Source organism: Triplophysa rosa, linkage group LG23, assembly GCF_024868665.1.
Source record: "Triplophysa rosa linkage group LG23, Trosa_1v2, whole genome shotgun sequence".
Lineage (NCBI taxonomy): Eukaryota > Metazoa > Chordata > Actinopteri > Cypriniformes > Nemacheilidae > Triplophysa > Triplophysa rosa.
The window spans coordinates 16,690,566-16,708,059 of record NC_079912.1 but is presented as its reverse complement, the minus strand read 5'-3'; the positions used below and the strand labels follow the sequence as shown (position 1 = coordinate 16,708,059).

Sequence of the window (17,494 nt, the reverse complement as noted above, 5' to 3'; positions counted from 1 at the left end):
AACCCTGCAGCCTTTGAGTTGTGTTGTGACCTTTCAACAGTGTTCCAGTACCTAGAGAAAAATGATCGTCTCCGGCTAAGGGGTCTTGCATTAGAATGAGGATTTCTGTGTAGGTCTGATATCCAGAAGTCCAATTATTTCAAGTGCACATGGAACAGAAAATCATTTTGAAATTGGTTTAGTGGAAGTGCTTCGAAAGAGAGGAAACCTATTAGAACAGTCTTTGTTTTCAGTGAAGAGACGGACATCAAGATTCTTTGAAAATTTGAAATTTGTTGGTTGTCCAAAGAAAAACATAAACATTTTCATTTTTATGTGAATTACTTTCTTAAAAAATATCTTGCCAAATGTTGCAAAAAAGGTACTTTATGCAACACATCCTTCGTTACTGCTAAAAATGTGTTTACACTGCCAATGGAATGTCTACAAAAGCTTTTTTACCAGACCCAGACAGCTTTTTTGTCTGAAGTCTATCAAAAAAGTTCAACTAGATGCTCAGCTGCACTTCACGACTAAAATAACAAAATGTTGTGCACAAAGAATTTTTAGAGAACTTGTTCTTAAGAAATATTGGATGAACTCAGGCACTTAAATGAGACCATGTGAACACCATGGACGAACATAAAAGTAACATGAAACATACAGCGGCTCCAAAATGATTTTGTATGTAACTAAAGTGAAAGTCAATGCATTAGATAAAATACTTTTAACGATAGGAACGTTTGTGCAATCTAACATTGGTTTGAATTATAAATGGACGAACGTGGAACATGTTCTTGGTTATTGTGGGTATACTGCTTGGACACCTGTGCAAAGTTGAAAAGAACTGACTTAAAGGAGCAATGTGGAGATTTTTAGCGGCATCTAGCGGTGAGGTTGCAAATTGCAACCAATGGCTCACTCCTCCCTCCATTTCGAAGCACTACGGTGGCTGACACAGAACTAAGATGTCGTCACGTTTTCGCTTATTTGCCAAAGGAGATAACATTTACGAAACACGCTCTGTAGAGCAGTTTGTCCGTTTAGGGCTACTGTAGAAACAACATGGCGAATTCCATGCAAGAGGACCTGCGTTGTATGTAGAGAGAAATAGCTCATTCTAAGGTCATAAAAACATAACACTTCATTATGTAGCATCTTTATACACCTCTGAAGACATAGTTATGTACAGTATATTATGTTGCATTTCTGTCAATAGATCATCCAAAAAACTACACACTAGAGCTTTCTCATATCCACCAGTTGGTTAAAAGTAATCAGAAAAATGGCAAATAAATAAATGTATAAAATAGTTACAGTACCATTTCAGACAACCACACAACAATGCAATTTAAAAATGTGTCATTCTACATTCTTAATAAGTACTATGGTATATTCTATTCATTATAATTCTACATATCAAAATACCATAGTATTACCACCGGAGACATCACTGAAGAACAAAGTGAGCGTAATAATTTGAACAAATGTACACCCACATCCTAATAACACCAAAGTAAAGCAGATACAGCATTTACTCAGAATGCTCAAATTTTCTGAACGCAGCTTTAGTTGGAGTCCATTTGTAGAACTAATGATACTGACACTCAGCAACCTGCCCATCGCACTCCTCGCATATTACAGTGACCGAAATAATGAGAAAATAAGGTCCCCGGTCATTGCTAATGCACAAACACTGACCTCCACCGCAGTGCCGGAGATGGAGCGGAGAGAATGAAGACGACAAACTCAGTGACCTTCCGTGTTACACTTACAGGAAAGTACCTGATTGGTTTTAGAGAAGACCACCTTTCAGAAGTTTCACTATAACTGTAGACTGAAAACACTTGGTTTTCAGATGATTTGGATCATCTCACTTTGTTTGACTCGAGCAAATAAAGTTAACTCCTTGACACCTGGACCTTCTTTGTCTGAGAGATTTTTTGAACTACAAGATCGTTATTTTCACCACAGAGACTAGAAACGCAAGCTGATTTTTTGCGTATAACATTTGAAGTTTAACATCACATCATGTGGGCATCACCTGTATTCGCTGTCCGGCAGCAGATCTCTGATAACGTAACAGGTTGAGTTTCTGACGGTGATGAGGTTGTCTTCAATGGAGATGTTGTAGGAAATGATGTCGGCACCGTTACAGCACGGCTCATCCCAGGTGAGTGCCAGACAGGTGGAGGGGAAGAAGGACTCTCTGTCGGCTGTGGATGGAGGGTGGTCCGGAAGACGAACTCCAGATACTACATCAGGTACCGCTGCAGGGGTTCGACAGGTCACAAGCTCAGTGTAGGGGCCCGCCCCTGCATGATTCACTGCCTGCCAATCAGATAGAAGTAGAGTCAATATAAGCACATAGAATAAGCTAACAAAAGTGTGAGGGTCACTGTGCCGCAAAAGTGACTCACATTTCCTTGAATTTTTCTATTTTTTGTTTTATTTAAACATTTCTATTATGGGTATATCTTGTTTGGATCAACTGTCAAGAGGTATTTGACAAAATGGAAAATAATAATTCTTTCGCATTTACATAACGTACATTTTAAAATATACTTAGCACATATAATAATCAGACATCATGGATAAGATTTTCTCAGATTGTTCTTAATATTAAAGCAGAATGCATCTCAATACTTGCATCTCAAAATTAAACACGTTTTCGAAGATGATGCATTTCAAAATACAACCGTTTCTTTTGGACAGTATCGTGTTGCACCTATGTTTCATCGAAGAAAAGGCCTTCTAGTAAATACAAATAAAATAAATAACATTCAAAATCAACATTGTGTGAATAAAATAATAAACAGTTTTGGCGTTGCTCTTATCTTGCCATTTTTTTCCGTGCTGATATTGTTCCGTCCCTGACCTTTCCCTGAATGAAACCAGTAAGTTTCTCATGTCAAAGAAGGCGGAGCATCAGAGCACACCTACCTATTACGCAATGGCCATGAACCAATGGCAGCCTGCAGGTGTTTACTGGCCAACGCGAACTTTCCCGGAGAGTTCTGTTTGGTTTGCAGCGCCGAACAAGTGAAACGAATTGTCGATGGGATCAGAATTTGTTCGAAATCATGTCACAGGCGGTCGTTTTTCGATTTCGAATGTAGTATGCCCGGGCCCTTTAAAATGAATTATAGACCATTTTGCAAGATGTAAACAATACTGGTCCAGAAGTAGGGATGTGAGGATTCACCGTGAGCCGGTTGAAAATCGATTATAATATGTGACGATTCAAGTCGGTTGAGACGTTATAAAAACCGCAGTACATGTTTTGAACCGCAGGGGCCGCTGTTTTTCTGCAAACTTGGTACACGTGGATATGCTGATATTTCTTAAAAAAGTAAAAGTTAGGAAAAGCACAGACAAAGTCTTAGTTTATTTATATTAAAGAGACTTTTGTATTATTCATTTTTTATTCGATTTGGAATTTGTTTTAAAACTGCAATATAGTTTTGTTATTTGACATAAAATATATTTTTATTTTACAAAGAATTGTGCAGCATTAGAGAAATAATAAAAGTGCAGTTGTTCATTTAAAATTTTCCTCAACTCATTCTGTAAAAAAATCGTGATTAAATCGCAACGTGAGATCAGAATCGTGAATCGCATCGCATCGCGAGCTGAGTGAATCGTTACATCCCTATCCAGAAGCACTTCCTGTTTTAGTTTTTTTCCCCTAATTTCACATACACAGCTGTGGAAAAAAACAGACTAGTTTTTCTGAATTTACTACTTTCCTACATACCAAATAAAATTATTTTTTATTTGCACAATCACTATGATTTCAATCTTTGACATGGCCTTACTCAGTCAATATGAAAGATATCAAGATTATATTTTACATTATGTACAAAAAAAATGACTAGCTGGGTTTTCAGACTGGGTCACATAGACAGTAGGGGCCAAAAGTGATGTCCAGATGGCTGTATACTTTTAGCTTTTAATGATGCAAATGATCCCTCAGGTTTGATTAAATGATCAAGATATGTTGTAAGCTATTACGTACGACATGGACAAAGCACTAAACTTTTAAGATATTAAAACAACAATTATTTGTCAAATAGGTTGTGTTTATTCAAATATGCATTGAAAATGACCTGTTATTAATATTTAGCTGATCCTCTATTGCAGTATTTTATAGACATTCTCCAGGGCCTTGACTCGATACATTTTACACACGTGTTGTGTGTTATTTTTTAGCAAAGCTTTTTTTAAATCTTCTCAAAGCTCAGCTTCAGTTTACACTTCAAGCACAACTACGCAACACGCACCGAGATACCTTAAACAACATCTAATAATATAATATAATAACGAAGACGTCAATATTTATTTAAAGTCCTCACTTAGAAAGTGTCATGTGATTAAATCATGAAGTACCTGCAGTCGGCAGCAGTATTCTGTCGATGCCTCCAGGTTGGAGATCTGGAAGTTGGTTTCCGTTCCAATGAAGAGCAGCTCAAGAGATTCAGAATCACATCCCCAGTCCAGCCGGTACTCAGAAATGTCTATCCCAGAACTCTCTTTGCTCTAGGAAAGGGAAATTAGAGCAGGTGTTACACTCCAGACACTAACCAAACACATGTTCACCAGCCATACATGACTAATTATGTGTTAGACACGGTTTCATTAGGAAAAGCATGTGAAGCCAGCACTTGCAACACTGAACGAATAACAACCTTTTAAGACACCAAACAGAATGTTAATACAAATACCTTTTTAGTTTTTGACATTCAGGAGACACAACCAGGATTACAAACCAATTCCATTATCAATGTGAACAAAAACTAGGACTCCCTTTGCTCTAAAAAGACGTTTTTACAAAGACAAAAAAAAAACGATTTTCCTCCAAAAAATCCTATAATTGCTATAGAAAAGGGTCGCGCGGACTCAAAAAATGGGCTTTTAGTGGAGCAATCTTCATCTTTCTGGTTGAATGATGAAGATAATTCGATGGTGCTCTCAATGCATGTCGGATAAAGTTTCCCTGCCTGCTTTTAGTCTATTCTTGTAATTCAAAACATTTTACTTTTTACAACGGATTACTCTCTCCTTGTGAAAAAGCATCATTTGGACAATTTTTAAAAATGACAGTATTATCCGCCATTCATCTACCCGTCTGTAGTAGGAATGCCAACCCAACTCACCTCCCAGGTCACGACAGCACAGGAATGTGATGTCACGTTGATTTTAGGGGGGCTGCATTGGCCTGGGGGACCAGCTGCAGTGCTTATTTCCACAGATTCAGAGTAGGGTCCAAACTGGAAAAGAGAAAGATATTGGCTTTGAGGGTTTGAGTAATGGATGCACTGGGTTTTGCCATAAGGAGGGAATCTGTTATTTCTGTGGCAGGTAAAGCCTCATACTGTGTTTGGCATCCATTCATCTCCTGTGACAGCTGAATTAGATTTTTAATATCTTTACTGAAGCAAAGGGAAGATCTCTTTACTGCCCCTGAGGAGATGTCGAGGGTTTGTTGTGTTACGTAAGGTTTGTGTGACATACTGTATCAATGGGAGAGCTGTATTTTTACCTCGATGAGTCAGAATGGAGCTCATTTGTTTCTGACTGAATGTTTATTCAAACAAATTAGAAAAAAATAAAAATAATCTTACCAAGCTGAAAAATATATATCGAAAGACCTGCCAAAATATTGTTTGTTGTTCAATTACAGTTAAAATTAAAAGTGAAGTAATTATTTTTAATGTATTGTTCAATAATACTTTACCATACAGTATACATTTCTCAATTGTAAATAATAAATGGTTAGTTAAAATAAATGTAAAACATAAAATATAAAAAAAAATTAAAACATTGGCATTTGAAACAAACACAGCACTTTGGGATACACTGGGGTTGCATTATAGATATGTTCTATAAATAAGCAAAAACTGAAATAAAACATAACTTAAGTGTTTAAACCAGGAGCCAAAATGTACTTCATGCTGTACATGCCAACGGTGGTTGAACTGAGAAAAACTACTAGCCTATATATTTCTTCTCATTTTTTATGACCGGCTGAAACAGAAACGGTGTTTTTGTGAATTTTCATTTAAATCTTTAGAAATTTCAGTCAAAATACTGAGATTTATTTAAAATGATATTCAACATGGAAAACTTTTTACTTTTTTTAATTAAATTTTTTATCATTAAAATCATTTATTTATTATGTAACTTCTAATAGTAGCAGCTGACCAGCATTTCCATTTGCATTTGGTACTCTGGACAACTTAAGCTCTCATCTGCGAATGAAAAACATTTCTTAATTAAATACTGTGTTGTCAATGTTGACAAGCTCTTTTCAATACTTTTTATTAGTTCAACGTTTGTAAAACCCACAGACAAACATTTTTGCATCTTTATATAGATAGGACAGCGGAGAGTGAGACACGAAATTATGGGACTCGAACTCGGGTCGCCCGAAGTGCTGCATGCACAACATATTGGCACACAGTCCACTGGACCACTGGCGCCGACACCGACAGTCAAACATGAAGAGTGACCAATAGTAATGCTATTTGGAAAAAATGTAAATCACTGCGATATGAGGCTTCAGTCCAATATCCCATCTTTCATTAAAAACTAGATTATGCATGTAGTGTGACCTACCCCGGCATTATTGGCTGCACGAACTTGGAACCTGTAGGTGGTGCCAGGAAGCAAATTACCCACAGTGCACTCTGTTTCACATCCATGGTACACGTCCACTGGCTCTGAGCCCTCCTCCATTGCACACATCTCCAAGCTAAACTCAACACCTTCACGCTCTTCCCCACGCACAGAACCATCTGGAGGAAAGAAGGGGGTGTTGAATGAGAAAAGATTCATTTTTAAAATCCAAGCCAATACACAAAGCATTACATCACACACTGGTGTGTAATATTACATCATTTTGATGACCTCAAAGTGCCAACCTCTCAAACCTTAAAGGGTCTCAACTCTCCATACAGCCGTAAGCTTCACTAGCTACGGAAAGTAATCGGATCAATTGCAGTGATGGAGAACATGCGGTGAAGATCACGTCTGCTGAGAGTCAGTGTGGACGGCCGAATTCAGCACTGCTATTTCACAGTTATTTATAGGTTATATATAGACGGTATTCTGTCTCTTTAGAGCGCCCACCTTCACTCAAAAACAGTGGGTCAGTACTATAATCGTTGACAAACAACTGCATACGCTCACTTCTACTCTTATACAGACTAATAATGGTGATGTAAATTGTAAATGCAACACTTTCAGCTGGTTCATGTGCTTTGGGGAAAGTTCTGTATCTTTAAGATCCTTGCACTTTTCAGAAAACATAATATAACATTAATCGCTTATGCACAAGAGAAACGAGAGGAGAAAGACACTGTATAAAAAACAAACTTACCCCATTGCAAATTAAGCTCCTTGTGTTTAACGTTACCCACAATTCTTGGGGGCTGACATTGGCCAGGGGGTGGGTTCAGAGTGCACACGGTCAAGCTATCAGAGCACTGCAAAACCAACACAATAAATGATCAAAACATATGCCAGTCCTAATAAGAGTTCATAGACGGTTTCAGCGGCAACAACAAACAAAAGTTACGCGGCTTCCGATAGACCTCCGATAGACCTCCGCGAATAATCAATAACCGTTGAGTAGTTTTAATTTCATTTAATACAATTAATATAGAATAGAATATTCATATAAATTAATATTAATATATATTAAATATAAAATCGTTATATTATACAACCAAACCAGTTGCGGCATTCCGATGAAACCATGTCAAATAAGAATTAATGATTTCCCACAATTCTTAGGTCATACCTCACTTTTCCCTCCCGCAGTGACGCAGCTGAGTCTTAGCGAGTAGCGTGTCGACGGTTTTAGATCTTTACACAAATGTTTCCTCTCTGCTCCTCTACAGAGAGTCGACCACTGCCTCTCTGCAACACACAAACACTCAAAATAATCACAAAATATATTTTCCTGGGTAAGTGTCACAAAACCTGTCAGGAACATGTCAGATTTCCTTTTTACTAATATTAACATTTTACATTTATATTATATGAATACATTTATTTGACCAATTAATTTTTATTTTCCCATTGATATGTACATTTTTTGCACTAATAATATAGCAATATTAATACTTCACCCTGCTAGTAATATAAATTTTATTATTATTATTATTATATGTAAAAAAGGTACAAATAACAATAAATATATATTGTAATAACCCTGTTTTAGGACTACCAAAATTATTTTGCATTTTGAAAGCATTAAGGCCCATAAAGCACTGGCCCATAAAAATATAGTGATTTAATTAAAAGTCACATTAAAAACTACAATATTAAATTAGTGAAATGTTGCGTTTGACCTTTCAAAATAATAGGAACGTTAAAAAAATATTTTGAGGGTCTAATATTGTAAAAATGTTCATTAAATTAGCCGTTATATGAAACACCCTAATACCTTCAGAATCCCCTTCTGACATCTCCAAGACGTACGTCAAATCCCCAGATCCACCGTCATCTTGTGGAGGTTCTGATTAAATAATTAAGTTGGTCAAGATTATATCCAACTAATACTAATAAATGGGTATTAAACACAATGATGTCCTGTCGATCCTGTGTTCCTACCCCATGTTACACAGAAGCTGTGATGTGTGACTGTGTTTACTGCAGGGTTCAGTGGGGATCCGGGTCTGTCAGGTGTCGTCTTGCACACGAGCAAAGAGCTCGGTGCACTCCTCCACTCGCCGCTACATGTGATGAGCTGTGGGGGGCACCAGACAGGAGCGAAATTCAGAAGATCACGCAAGGTGGAGGTCTTACAATGGCTATGTTTAAAATGGCATACAATACTACAATACGGATTCTGCAGGATGAGCAAAAAATCCTACAAAAATGTGCAAAGAGCACAGTGACGAACACCATATTAGATTTGAAAAAATAATTGTAAAAATGCTAAGGGTGGACATTTTCACACAAATTTGAATTCAAATGGAAAATGACTGCACTTCTATGATAAGTAAACTAAACATATGTGATGACCCGTTTCACTATTTTAAAAAAAATTGCAGGCATTTTACAGTATATACTGCACCACTTCCAGTAAACTAGTACACTAAAATGTTCAGACCAAACGCGAAAGAAGCGCGAGTGATTTACATGTTAAGTCAATGTAAAGACGCGATAGACCTACTTGCGGCGCGATTCGCGCGAATTGAGCGTTTCGGGCGTTTGACGCGTGATTCACGCGAGTTGAAAAATCTGAACTTTGGCGAAAATTCGCGGCGCGTTAACCAATCAGGAGTTTGCTCTAGTAGTGATGTGCAGCATCTGTGCACGAAGGCAGCCCAGAGAAACAGATACTGTAAGCAGCGCAACTGAAGTCTATTTGAATTATAAACAGAGAGCGTCTTTGCAATAACTAATCACATATTTAAAAACTACAATAGTCATTTCTCGCTAGAAATGCAATCAGAAGTTGATGAAAGTGAAAAAGAAACTTACATTTATACTAAACTATGCTCCAACGGGCGTTTCGGCCGCCATTTTATTTTTTCGAGCTTGCGTCTGTTGTGAATTTCACGCGCGAATGAAGCGAGTAAACTCAAAATGTTCAAGCGTCAAACTACGCGCGAATAGCGCGATTCATTCGCGCAAGTCGCGTTTGGTCTGAACACACTATAAAAGGTCGTAATAACCTCAGACGACATTAATGACAAGCGGATAAGATAAATGACGTATTAAGATTCAGAACACAGTTTTATTTAGCGATCGACAATCTGAGGCTGCATCTCAGCAGCGTCTTATTAAGTGACGTTTAAATCCTCTCTGAAATGAAACGGTCTTTCTCTCCTGATAATGCTAACCCACTGTTCTCTGTCTTCATGGAGATTAAACTAAAAGCCTTTAACACGCATCACCGTGGGAAATCGATTCACTTCTTCCAACAGCTGCAGGATTGGCAAACAGCTCCCGGTTAAAAAGGAGCTGACGGAGAAATTGAAGTTCATTCGATTAACAGTTAACACTAATGGCCTTATTAACAAAGAAGAAAGTGATGTAGTGAGTTGTAGAAATGTTTTTTCTAGATGATCATTCAAGCACCAATGTGCTTTCTGGTTGTGTGCACATGCATATTGTTGTATTTTTACAGGAAGTGATGCTTGAACGTAACGTAAACTTTGTGTAAATCTGTGATGGTGAACTCATCACTTACCCTGAATCTGTATTGTGCGTTTCTTCTTAGTGATTCCACTTTACGGGTCAGCTCCAAACCGCTGTACACGGCGTAAAACTCCAGTCCCTGACAAATCACATGAGCATTTAGTAAAGAACTGGGCCCGGTTGCATAAAGCACCTTAAGTTTTTCCCTTAAGTATGACACTTAAGGGGTGATTTTCCTTTACCAAAGACAATAGGAGAATAACTTAAGTAAAACTTAAGGTATACTTAAGGACACACTTAAGGGAAAATTACACTTAATGTGCTTTATGCAACCGGGCCCTGGACTATAGTCGCCAGTTACATCCTGTTTTACTACTACTTTTTTTCCTACTATGGTAGTCAATGGTGGACAAGATCTGTTTGGTTACAAGCATTCTTCCAAATATCTTTCTCCGTGTTCATCGGAACAAAGAAACGTATACAGATTTGGATCAACTCGAGGGTGAGTAAACGATGGCAGAATTGTTATTTTTGGGTGAACTGTCCCTTTAAGATGTAATGCAAATTGAATGAAATTGACTTCTAGCATTATTTCTATTTCAATAGACATTGTGATAATATTGTTATTGTGAATTATTTTGGCCATGATAACCAAGTAGTCTGATATCGTGACAGCCCTAGACCGTCCCTCCTCCATGACTGAATCTAAAAACAACTAGCTTGAGGACAAATTGCGTTCATTTAATCCGTCTCCACACAGCAGGAGTTAGTCAAGAACCCATTTACTCTGAAAACTGAGAGTAAGAGCCTATAACTAGCAATCGGAATGTATAATAAAAGCGCAGTTAAATTATGGGAATTTAGAAACCTTTGTGTCATCCTGCATCTCCAAGGTGTACGTGACCACCTCCTCAGGGCTGCAGCTGTTCGGTCGGGTCCACTCCAGCGTAACCCACGACGGACCAGCCAGCACCAGCAGCGGAGGAAGGGACGTCTGTGGGAGACTTCCTGTGGTGTAGAAAACCACTTCTGTGCTGAATCCACTGCGGAGACAATTAAATTAATTGCTAGCCATAAAACCAATCCATTTCTTATAAAGATTATACAGGAAGTGTGCGAGAGGCATTTTTACAATTATAAATTGTTTGGACTTCAGTCCCTCAGTGGATCAGTTCTAGAGGCTCGCAGTGAGCGGTGCAGGGTCGAATTTTCTCATTTACCGCGTCATTAAACACAGGGGCGCTTCAGGGCCAAAATTCTATGATGTACTACGTCAGCATAAGGCCAAGACGCAGGGGGTTACATTTGTGAGCTTTGTTTTATGATTTACTGCAAATGATTGATCAAAATACAAATTTTAACATATTCAATAAAAGCACCTAGAAGTATTGTGCTGGAACCACAATCACACAACGCATTATATTGTTTAGAAGTGTGCTGAATGATAATCACATTAAAGCGACAGTTCACCCAAAATTAAAAATTCTGTCATTTCTTACCCACAGATTGTTCCAAACCTGGATACATTTCGTTGTTCTGCTAAACACGAAAGAAGATATTTGGAAGAATGTCAGTAACCAAACAGATTTCACCCCCCATTGACTCCCATAGTATTTATTTTCCCTACTATGGTAGTAAATGGGGGATGAGATCTGTTTGGTTACTGACATTCTTCCAAATATCTTTCCCTGCGTTCATCAGAACAAAGAATTTTAAGTAAATAATGACAGAATTTTCATTTTTGGGTGAACTATCGCTTTAACATTCCATGTCATTTACAGTACATGGTACTCAAAGTACTTCAAAGAGCATCATGGGAGTATCCACGCTGTATGTATTATATATGCCTTATTATACATATTTATAACCGTGTCTATTGTTACACGTTGAGCAAAGGATCAAGGTAAACTTTGTGCACCTGCATTTTGTACTGGCACATAACTCAGATTCTAAAACATGTCCAAATGTGATTGTAATGTACACTGAAAGTAACATCTGCAAACAAATGCACAAACCTGCTGCCTATGTCATTTAGCGCTGCCACTCGAAACGTATAACCAACGGCAGGGCACAACCTCACGACTTTACAGTGTCGCTGGTGTCCAACGTAATACTCACGGAAAACGCTGTTCTTCTTCCCCTACAACATAAAACGATGCCGTCAGGAATGACAAATGAAAAAAACTGGAAAAACATCAAAAGCATAAAACACAGAGAGAATGGACATACGCTTGCTGTGCACCCTAGTCAGAACAGAAAGACTTTTAACATGAAACAGACAAACAGCTAAACTGTTGCTGGCTGCTGTGTTAATTGTCACAACAACAGCAGGAGCCAGAATTTAATTGAGTTAAAAGCAAAGTATTCTGAATGGCTTCTGTGGAGAGAAACTGTTGCCAACATCTTCTGGTGGTGCGTCTGATTTTTAATGAATTCGTATCGAGTCAGAAAAGCTTTGAAAAATGCTAACGTTAACGCAACGTACACAAACTAGTTAAAAGAATATTTACCCGTCCTCATAACTTTTCAACCCTGACCATTTTTTTTACTGCATGGAATACAAAAGATGAAACCATTCAGACTGCTAAGGTGACTCAAGTGAATAACAACTTAAAAAAATCTGCCACATTTATTCACCCCCACATCGTTTAAAATCTGTATCTGACTCTGACTTCTGTAAACCACAATAGAAGATATTCTGAGAAACGTCTCGGAGGTTTTGTGTCCATACAATGGAAGTCAATGGGTGCCAGTGTTGTTTGGTTACCAACATTCTTTAATATATCGTTTGTGTTCATACAGGTTTGGAATGACATGAGGGCCGGCAAATAAAAACATTTTTTATTTTGGGGTGATATACACCTTTAAATTGGAATGGCTTCAGAAGGCTTATGTCTCTATATTGAAATACTGTATGCACCACTTTTGATGGCACCATTCCTCTTTTATTTTTATTGTTCTAAAATATTAATGATTTTTTTTGGAATGCAAAATATAATCTTAATGGTTTGGAACAACATAAGGGTAATTATGAAACAACATTTTTGAATGAAGTAGTCCTTTAAAACTAAGCTGCAGCCACCAGAGAACCAACGTTTCATGTACTGAGGAAGACAAACAACATCAAAGCCACAGCACATATTGTCCCAATCCAGCAGATAAAAGAACAGGGAAGAGATGAATTCGGCATCTGACTGCTTGTTTGTGAGGTGCCACGAAGGACAAATCCTCAGCAAAGAAGATAAAACACACGAGCTTCATTCAAAAACCTTGTGGGGTGAATCATGGCTTTCAATCGGCAATTAAACATGTTGTGTAAACATAGTATACACGGTAAGACCTTGGTCTTTAGTCTGTAAGTGAAAGGAACAACAGCAAGGAACGGCAATGATGAATGTTAATGTACAGAGGTCCAAAGAGAAAGAAATAAGGGTCATTCGTGAAAGATGAGAGAGAGGAAGGAGGAAGAAATGTAGTGCAAAATTCATGGGTTAATGGGCAGACAGTAAAGGTCACACACGTGATACAAGGAGAAGAACGTGAACAGGTTTCACATACCTCATCCCATTCTAGAATATAATTTGTGATTTTCGAGCCATTGTCTGCAGGGGGCTGAAATGAAATATGTAAACATTAAAACACAAATGGAATTTGGAAATAACATTGTGTTACTTAGTATAACAAGACTCTTAAAGGGATAGTTTACCCAAAATTTAAATTCTGTAATCATTTACTCACCCTCATGTCATCTTAAACCTGCATGACTTTCTTTCTTCTGCAAAACACAAAAGAAGATTTTTTTGAAGAATGTTGGTAACCAAAAAACGTTGGTCCCCATTGACTTCCATTGTGTGAACATAAACCCAATGCAAGTCAATGGGGACCAACAGTTTTCTCTGATCAACATTTGTCAAAATATCTTCTCGTGTTCTGCAGAAAAAAAGAAAGTCATACAGGTTTGAAATGTCAAGAGAGTAAGTAAATTCTGTCATCATTTGCTCACCCTCGTGTCATTTCAAACCTGTATAAATTACTTTGTTCTGATGAACACAGATATTTGGAAGAATGTTTGCAATTTTCAATTCTGTGACATCGTTGACTGCCACAGTAGGAAAAATTAAATGGTAGTCAAAGGTGCCCCAGAACTGTTTGTGCTCCTAAATTCTTCAAAATATCTCACTTTGTGTTCAACAGAACAAAAAAAATACAATATTTGTTTCCTACTATGGTAGTGGATGATGTCACAGAACTGAAAATTGCTAACATTCTTACAAATATCTTTCTTTGTGTTTAACAGAACAAAGAAATTTATATAGGTTTGAAATGACATGAGAGTGAGCAAATGATGACAGAATTTAAATTTTTGAGTGAACTATCCCTTTAAGGAAAATTATGCAAGCAAGTGATTTTACTACATTTAAGGCATATTTCTTGGAATTTTCAACAAATACATTTAGTATAAAAATAACAAACAAGTCTACCACCTGAAAAGTCATACATTAGTCTAAATGTAGGCTGTTTACGGTCATCGAGCAACTAAAATGAATGTGCAATCACATATTTTTAAAAGTATATCCATGTACGATATTACAACGGTTGTCAACTTGCGGTCACAGGTCAGCGGGGAAATACATGCTAAATAGGTTTATAAAAAATAAATAATGTGCATAGGTAGGTTTAGTGATGTGCTGACTGAGCATAGGACATTGTTGGTTACTATGGTTCGATAAACAATTCTGGTAATATTTTGGGTCGGCACTTCATGTCTGATACAGTAAATGGTTACTGTTATGTTGGTCTCCAGCAGCACAGACACCTTTTTTAATATCTACCGGACGTACCTTCCACTGAAATGTGAGGGAGCTTTTAGTGCGATGGGACAGTCTGGGGGGTAGAGGCGTATCAGGGGGTCCACTATGGGTAGTGAAGGCCCTCACATCCGAACAGGGGCTTCTCCCGGAGTTACTCAAAGCACATACTCTGTAATACACACAATGAATAATGAGTATTTTCAAACCAAGTCAGTAAATGAATTACTTACTGAAACTATCTTCGAAACCCCAATCAGATATGACACATACAGTATCAGTTAAGCATTCCATTGTACATCTCTTTGTACATGTCCCTTTTTAAAGGAGCATATCTTTTACCTGACATGATAGTCTGTGGCTGGTCTGAGGTCACTAAGGGTGTACTGGAGCTCCTCACCGCTGAAATGTAAGATATAGACAGTAAGAATGTGTTTGTGGGGGTGAAGGGGTCAAGCATTCTATCAGATCTGCCTTAGCTTTTAGTGTACTATTTATAACAGCCAGCATGCTTCGCTCTAGTCATATAGAGCAGTGGTTCTCAAACTGGGGGCCGGGGAGGCCCAAGATGGATCCAGGGGGGCCACAGATTTTGTGGCATTATATGAAATATAGACATTTATCGTCATTTTTATGTAATCAAACATAAAAAAAGACCACCAACCAAAAGTATTGATGTTCCAGCATTGTATAACAGAATTTTTTTTTTTTTATTACAATTCTAAGTTTAAGATTATACGTTTTTATAAGGGGGGGCTGCAAAGCGATGCACTCTACACCAGGGGGTCCGTACAATGGAAAAGTTTGAGAACCACTGACATAGAGTCATATAGATGTAGTTCAACGAATGATCTGAAATTGATCAATTGTTTTTCTCAAGTTTATTCATCTACACTACACATCATGTACACAAGGGTCCTTACCTGTACACAACCTTGTATTTTCCATCCCTTCCCTTATCTGTGAGCTGTAGTTCATAGTTACAGGTGGGAGGGGCCCCGTCTCCCTGCCAGCCCCGCCCAGAAGAGCCTGGCAGGAAAACCGAAGTCCAAGACACAAGTGCAGAGCGAGACTGGACCTTAGACACCTGTGGGGACAAAATGAAGAACTATTTACTTTAGAGTGCAATAAAATTCTTTTAGTTTTAAAGAACTAATTTCACAGGAGCTTTTTTGGCATGTGAAAGCAAATTCTTATTACTGTAATGCATCCAGATGATTTTTGATTCGTCTCTTAATACCAAGCGGTTCATCTCTTAATACAATACTTTAAATATATGTTGAATTTAGGCAACAAAAAACCTACATGACAAATAAATATTTTAAATGTGAACAAATTATAAACTTTTTCATAATAATTCATTTAGAAATAAGAATCCATCAATGTAATGTCACAGTGCACATATCCATATTTCTATCTATTTTTTTTTATGCATAACATGACTAAGACATGATCTAGATTTTGCTATATTTACCACACAGAAAAAACACCACAAGAGAAATAAGTCATCATGTTTGGTGGCTGAGAGGTTACTTTTCTGCTTTGTTTTGCATAATCAAAAAGTCTACCAAAAATGGTGAGTCTAAAATAAGGTTGAAAACATGTGAAAGCAGACTGTGAATCATGTCTGATGTCTGGTACATCAATAAACAGAGGTCGCTGTAAATAACTGCTTAATTCGGGTGTCAAGCTTGCTGCAGGCTCTTCTTCAATGAATGAAGCATCAGCTGACGTTCACCACAACTGAGAGACTGACTCCTTATTCAAGAGAAAAAAACATCAGCCTCTAAAGAGGATTCAGCCTTGGGGAACCAGACAACTCATCTGCTATGTTTCATTGTACTGAGAAGGGCTGTCTGTACCATCATTTTAGCAGAGAAAGAAAAAGCTGGTATCTTCTCAAAGGCTCGGTGCAAGCATAAAACTGCATCAGCACAACTCCAAAGAAATGATCATGGGAAAATGCCTTATTATTAGATTGCTGTTGTTGTTAGAGTCGCTGTAGGGAAACCAGAAATTGTGCGACTGTATTTTTGTTTCCAGATGGGTGAAAGAACAAACAGAACCACTGATATCTAAAAAATGTGATAGTTCTTGTTACCCTGTTAGGTAACACATATATGGTTAAAATGTAGTACTGTACATTTATAAGCAATTGACAATTCGATTTGGAGATTTACATTTATTTTAACCCATGCATTTACTGGGAATCGAACTAATGACCCTGCCTGGAGACCTTTAAAAAAGCATAAACGTCATTGCATTATGTAACAAAACATCAACCCTGGTGGCATCTGCAAAGAACCTTGCTTATTTGAGAATACATACCTGTACATCTTACAGCCTTGGCTTTATCCTCACTTTCATAAACAAGGACTACAAAATCAGGCAGCACTGAGATAAAAAACATATGTTTTGACCCATCAATGAATCATTGAACCATTTAGGACAACTGTTAATACCTGCTGCCCCCTAGTGAAAGGAAATGGAACTGTTTAATTCAGACCAGATATTTATATGTTCAAAAGACTAAAAGAGTTCCCTGTAAATAG

General features: G+C 37.6%; 1 protein-coding gene across 1 annotated transcript in view; it reads right to left on the bottom strand.

Moving 5' to 3' along the window:
* Positions 1–17,494, bottom strand: part of fndc3bb (fibronectin type III domain containing 3Bb) — a 55,294-nt gene that overhangs the window by 7,354 nt on the left and 30,446 nt on the right. Inside the window, exons 8-22 of the mRNA XM_057322680.1 lie at positions 15,866–16,029; positions 15,285–15,344; positions 14,976–15,114; positions 13,693–13,746; positions 12,150–12,274; positions 11,003–11,177; positions 10,187–10,273; positions 8,599–8,734; positions 8,432–8,503; positions 7,784–7,902; positions 7,361–7,466; positions 6,598–6,776; positions 5,136–5,249; positions 4,369–4,518; positions 2,024–2,310 (exon numbers count right to left, since the gene is read on the bottom strand). Coding sequence (XP_057178663.1) covers positions 2,024–2,310; positions 4,369–4,518; positions 5,136–5,249; positions 6,598–6,776; positions 7,361–7,466; positions 7,784–7,902; positions 8,432–8,503; positions 8,599–8,734; positions 10,187–10,273; positions 11,003–11,177; positions 12,150–12,274; positions 13,693–13,746; positions 14,976–15,114; positions 15,285–15,344; positions 15,866–16,029 — 1,967 coding nt within the window. The remainder of the gene's footprint in view (positions 1–2,023; positions 2,311–4,368; positions 4,519–5,135; positions 5,250–6,597; positions 6,777–7,360; positions 7,467–7,783; positions 7,903–8,431; positions 8,504–8,598; positions 8,735–10,186; positions 10,274–11,002; positions 11,178–12,149; positions 12,275–13,692; positions 13,747–14,975; positions 15,115–15,284; positions 15,345–15,865; positions 16,030–17,494) is intronic.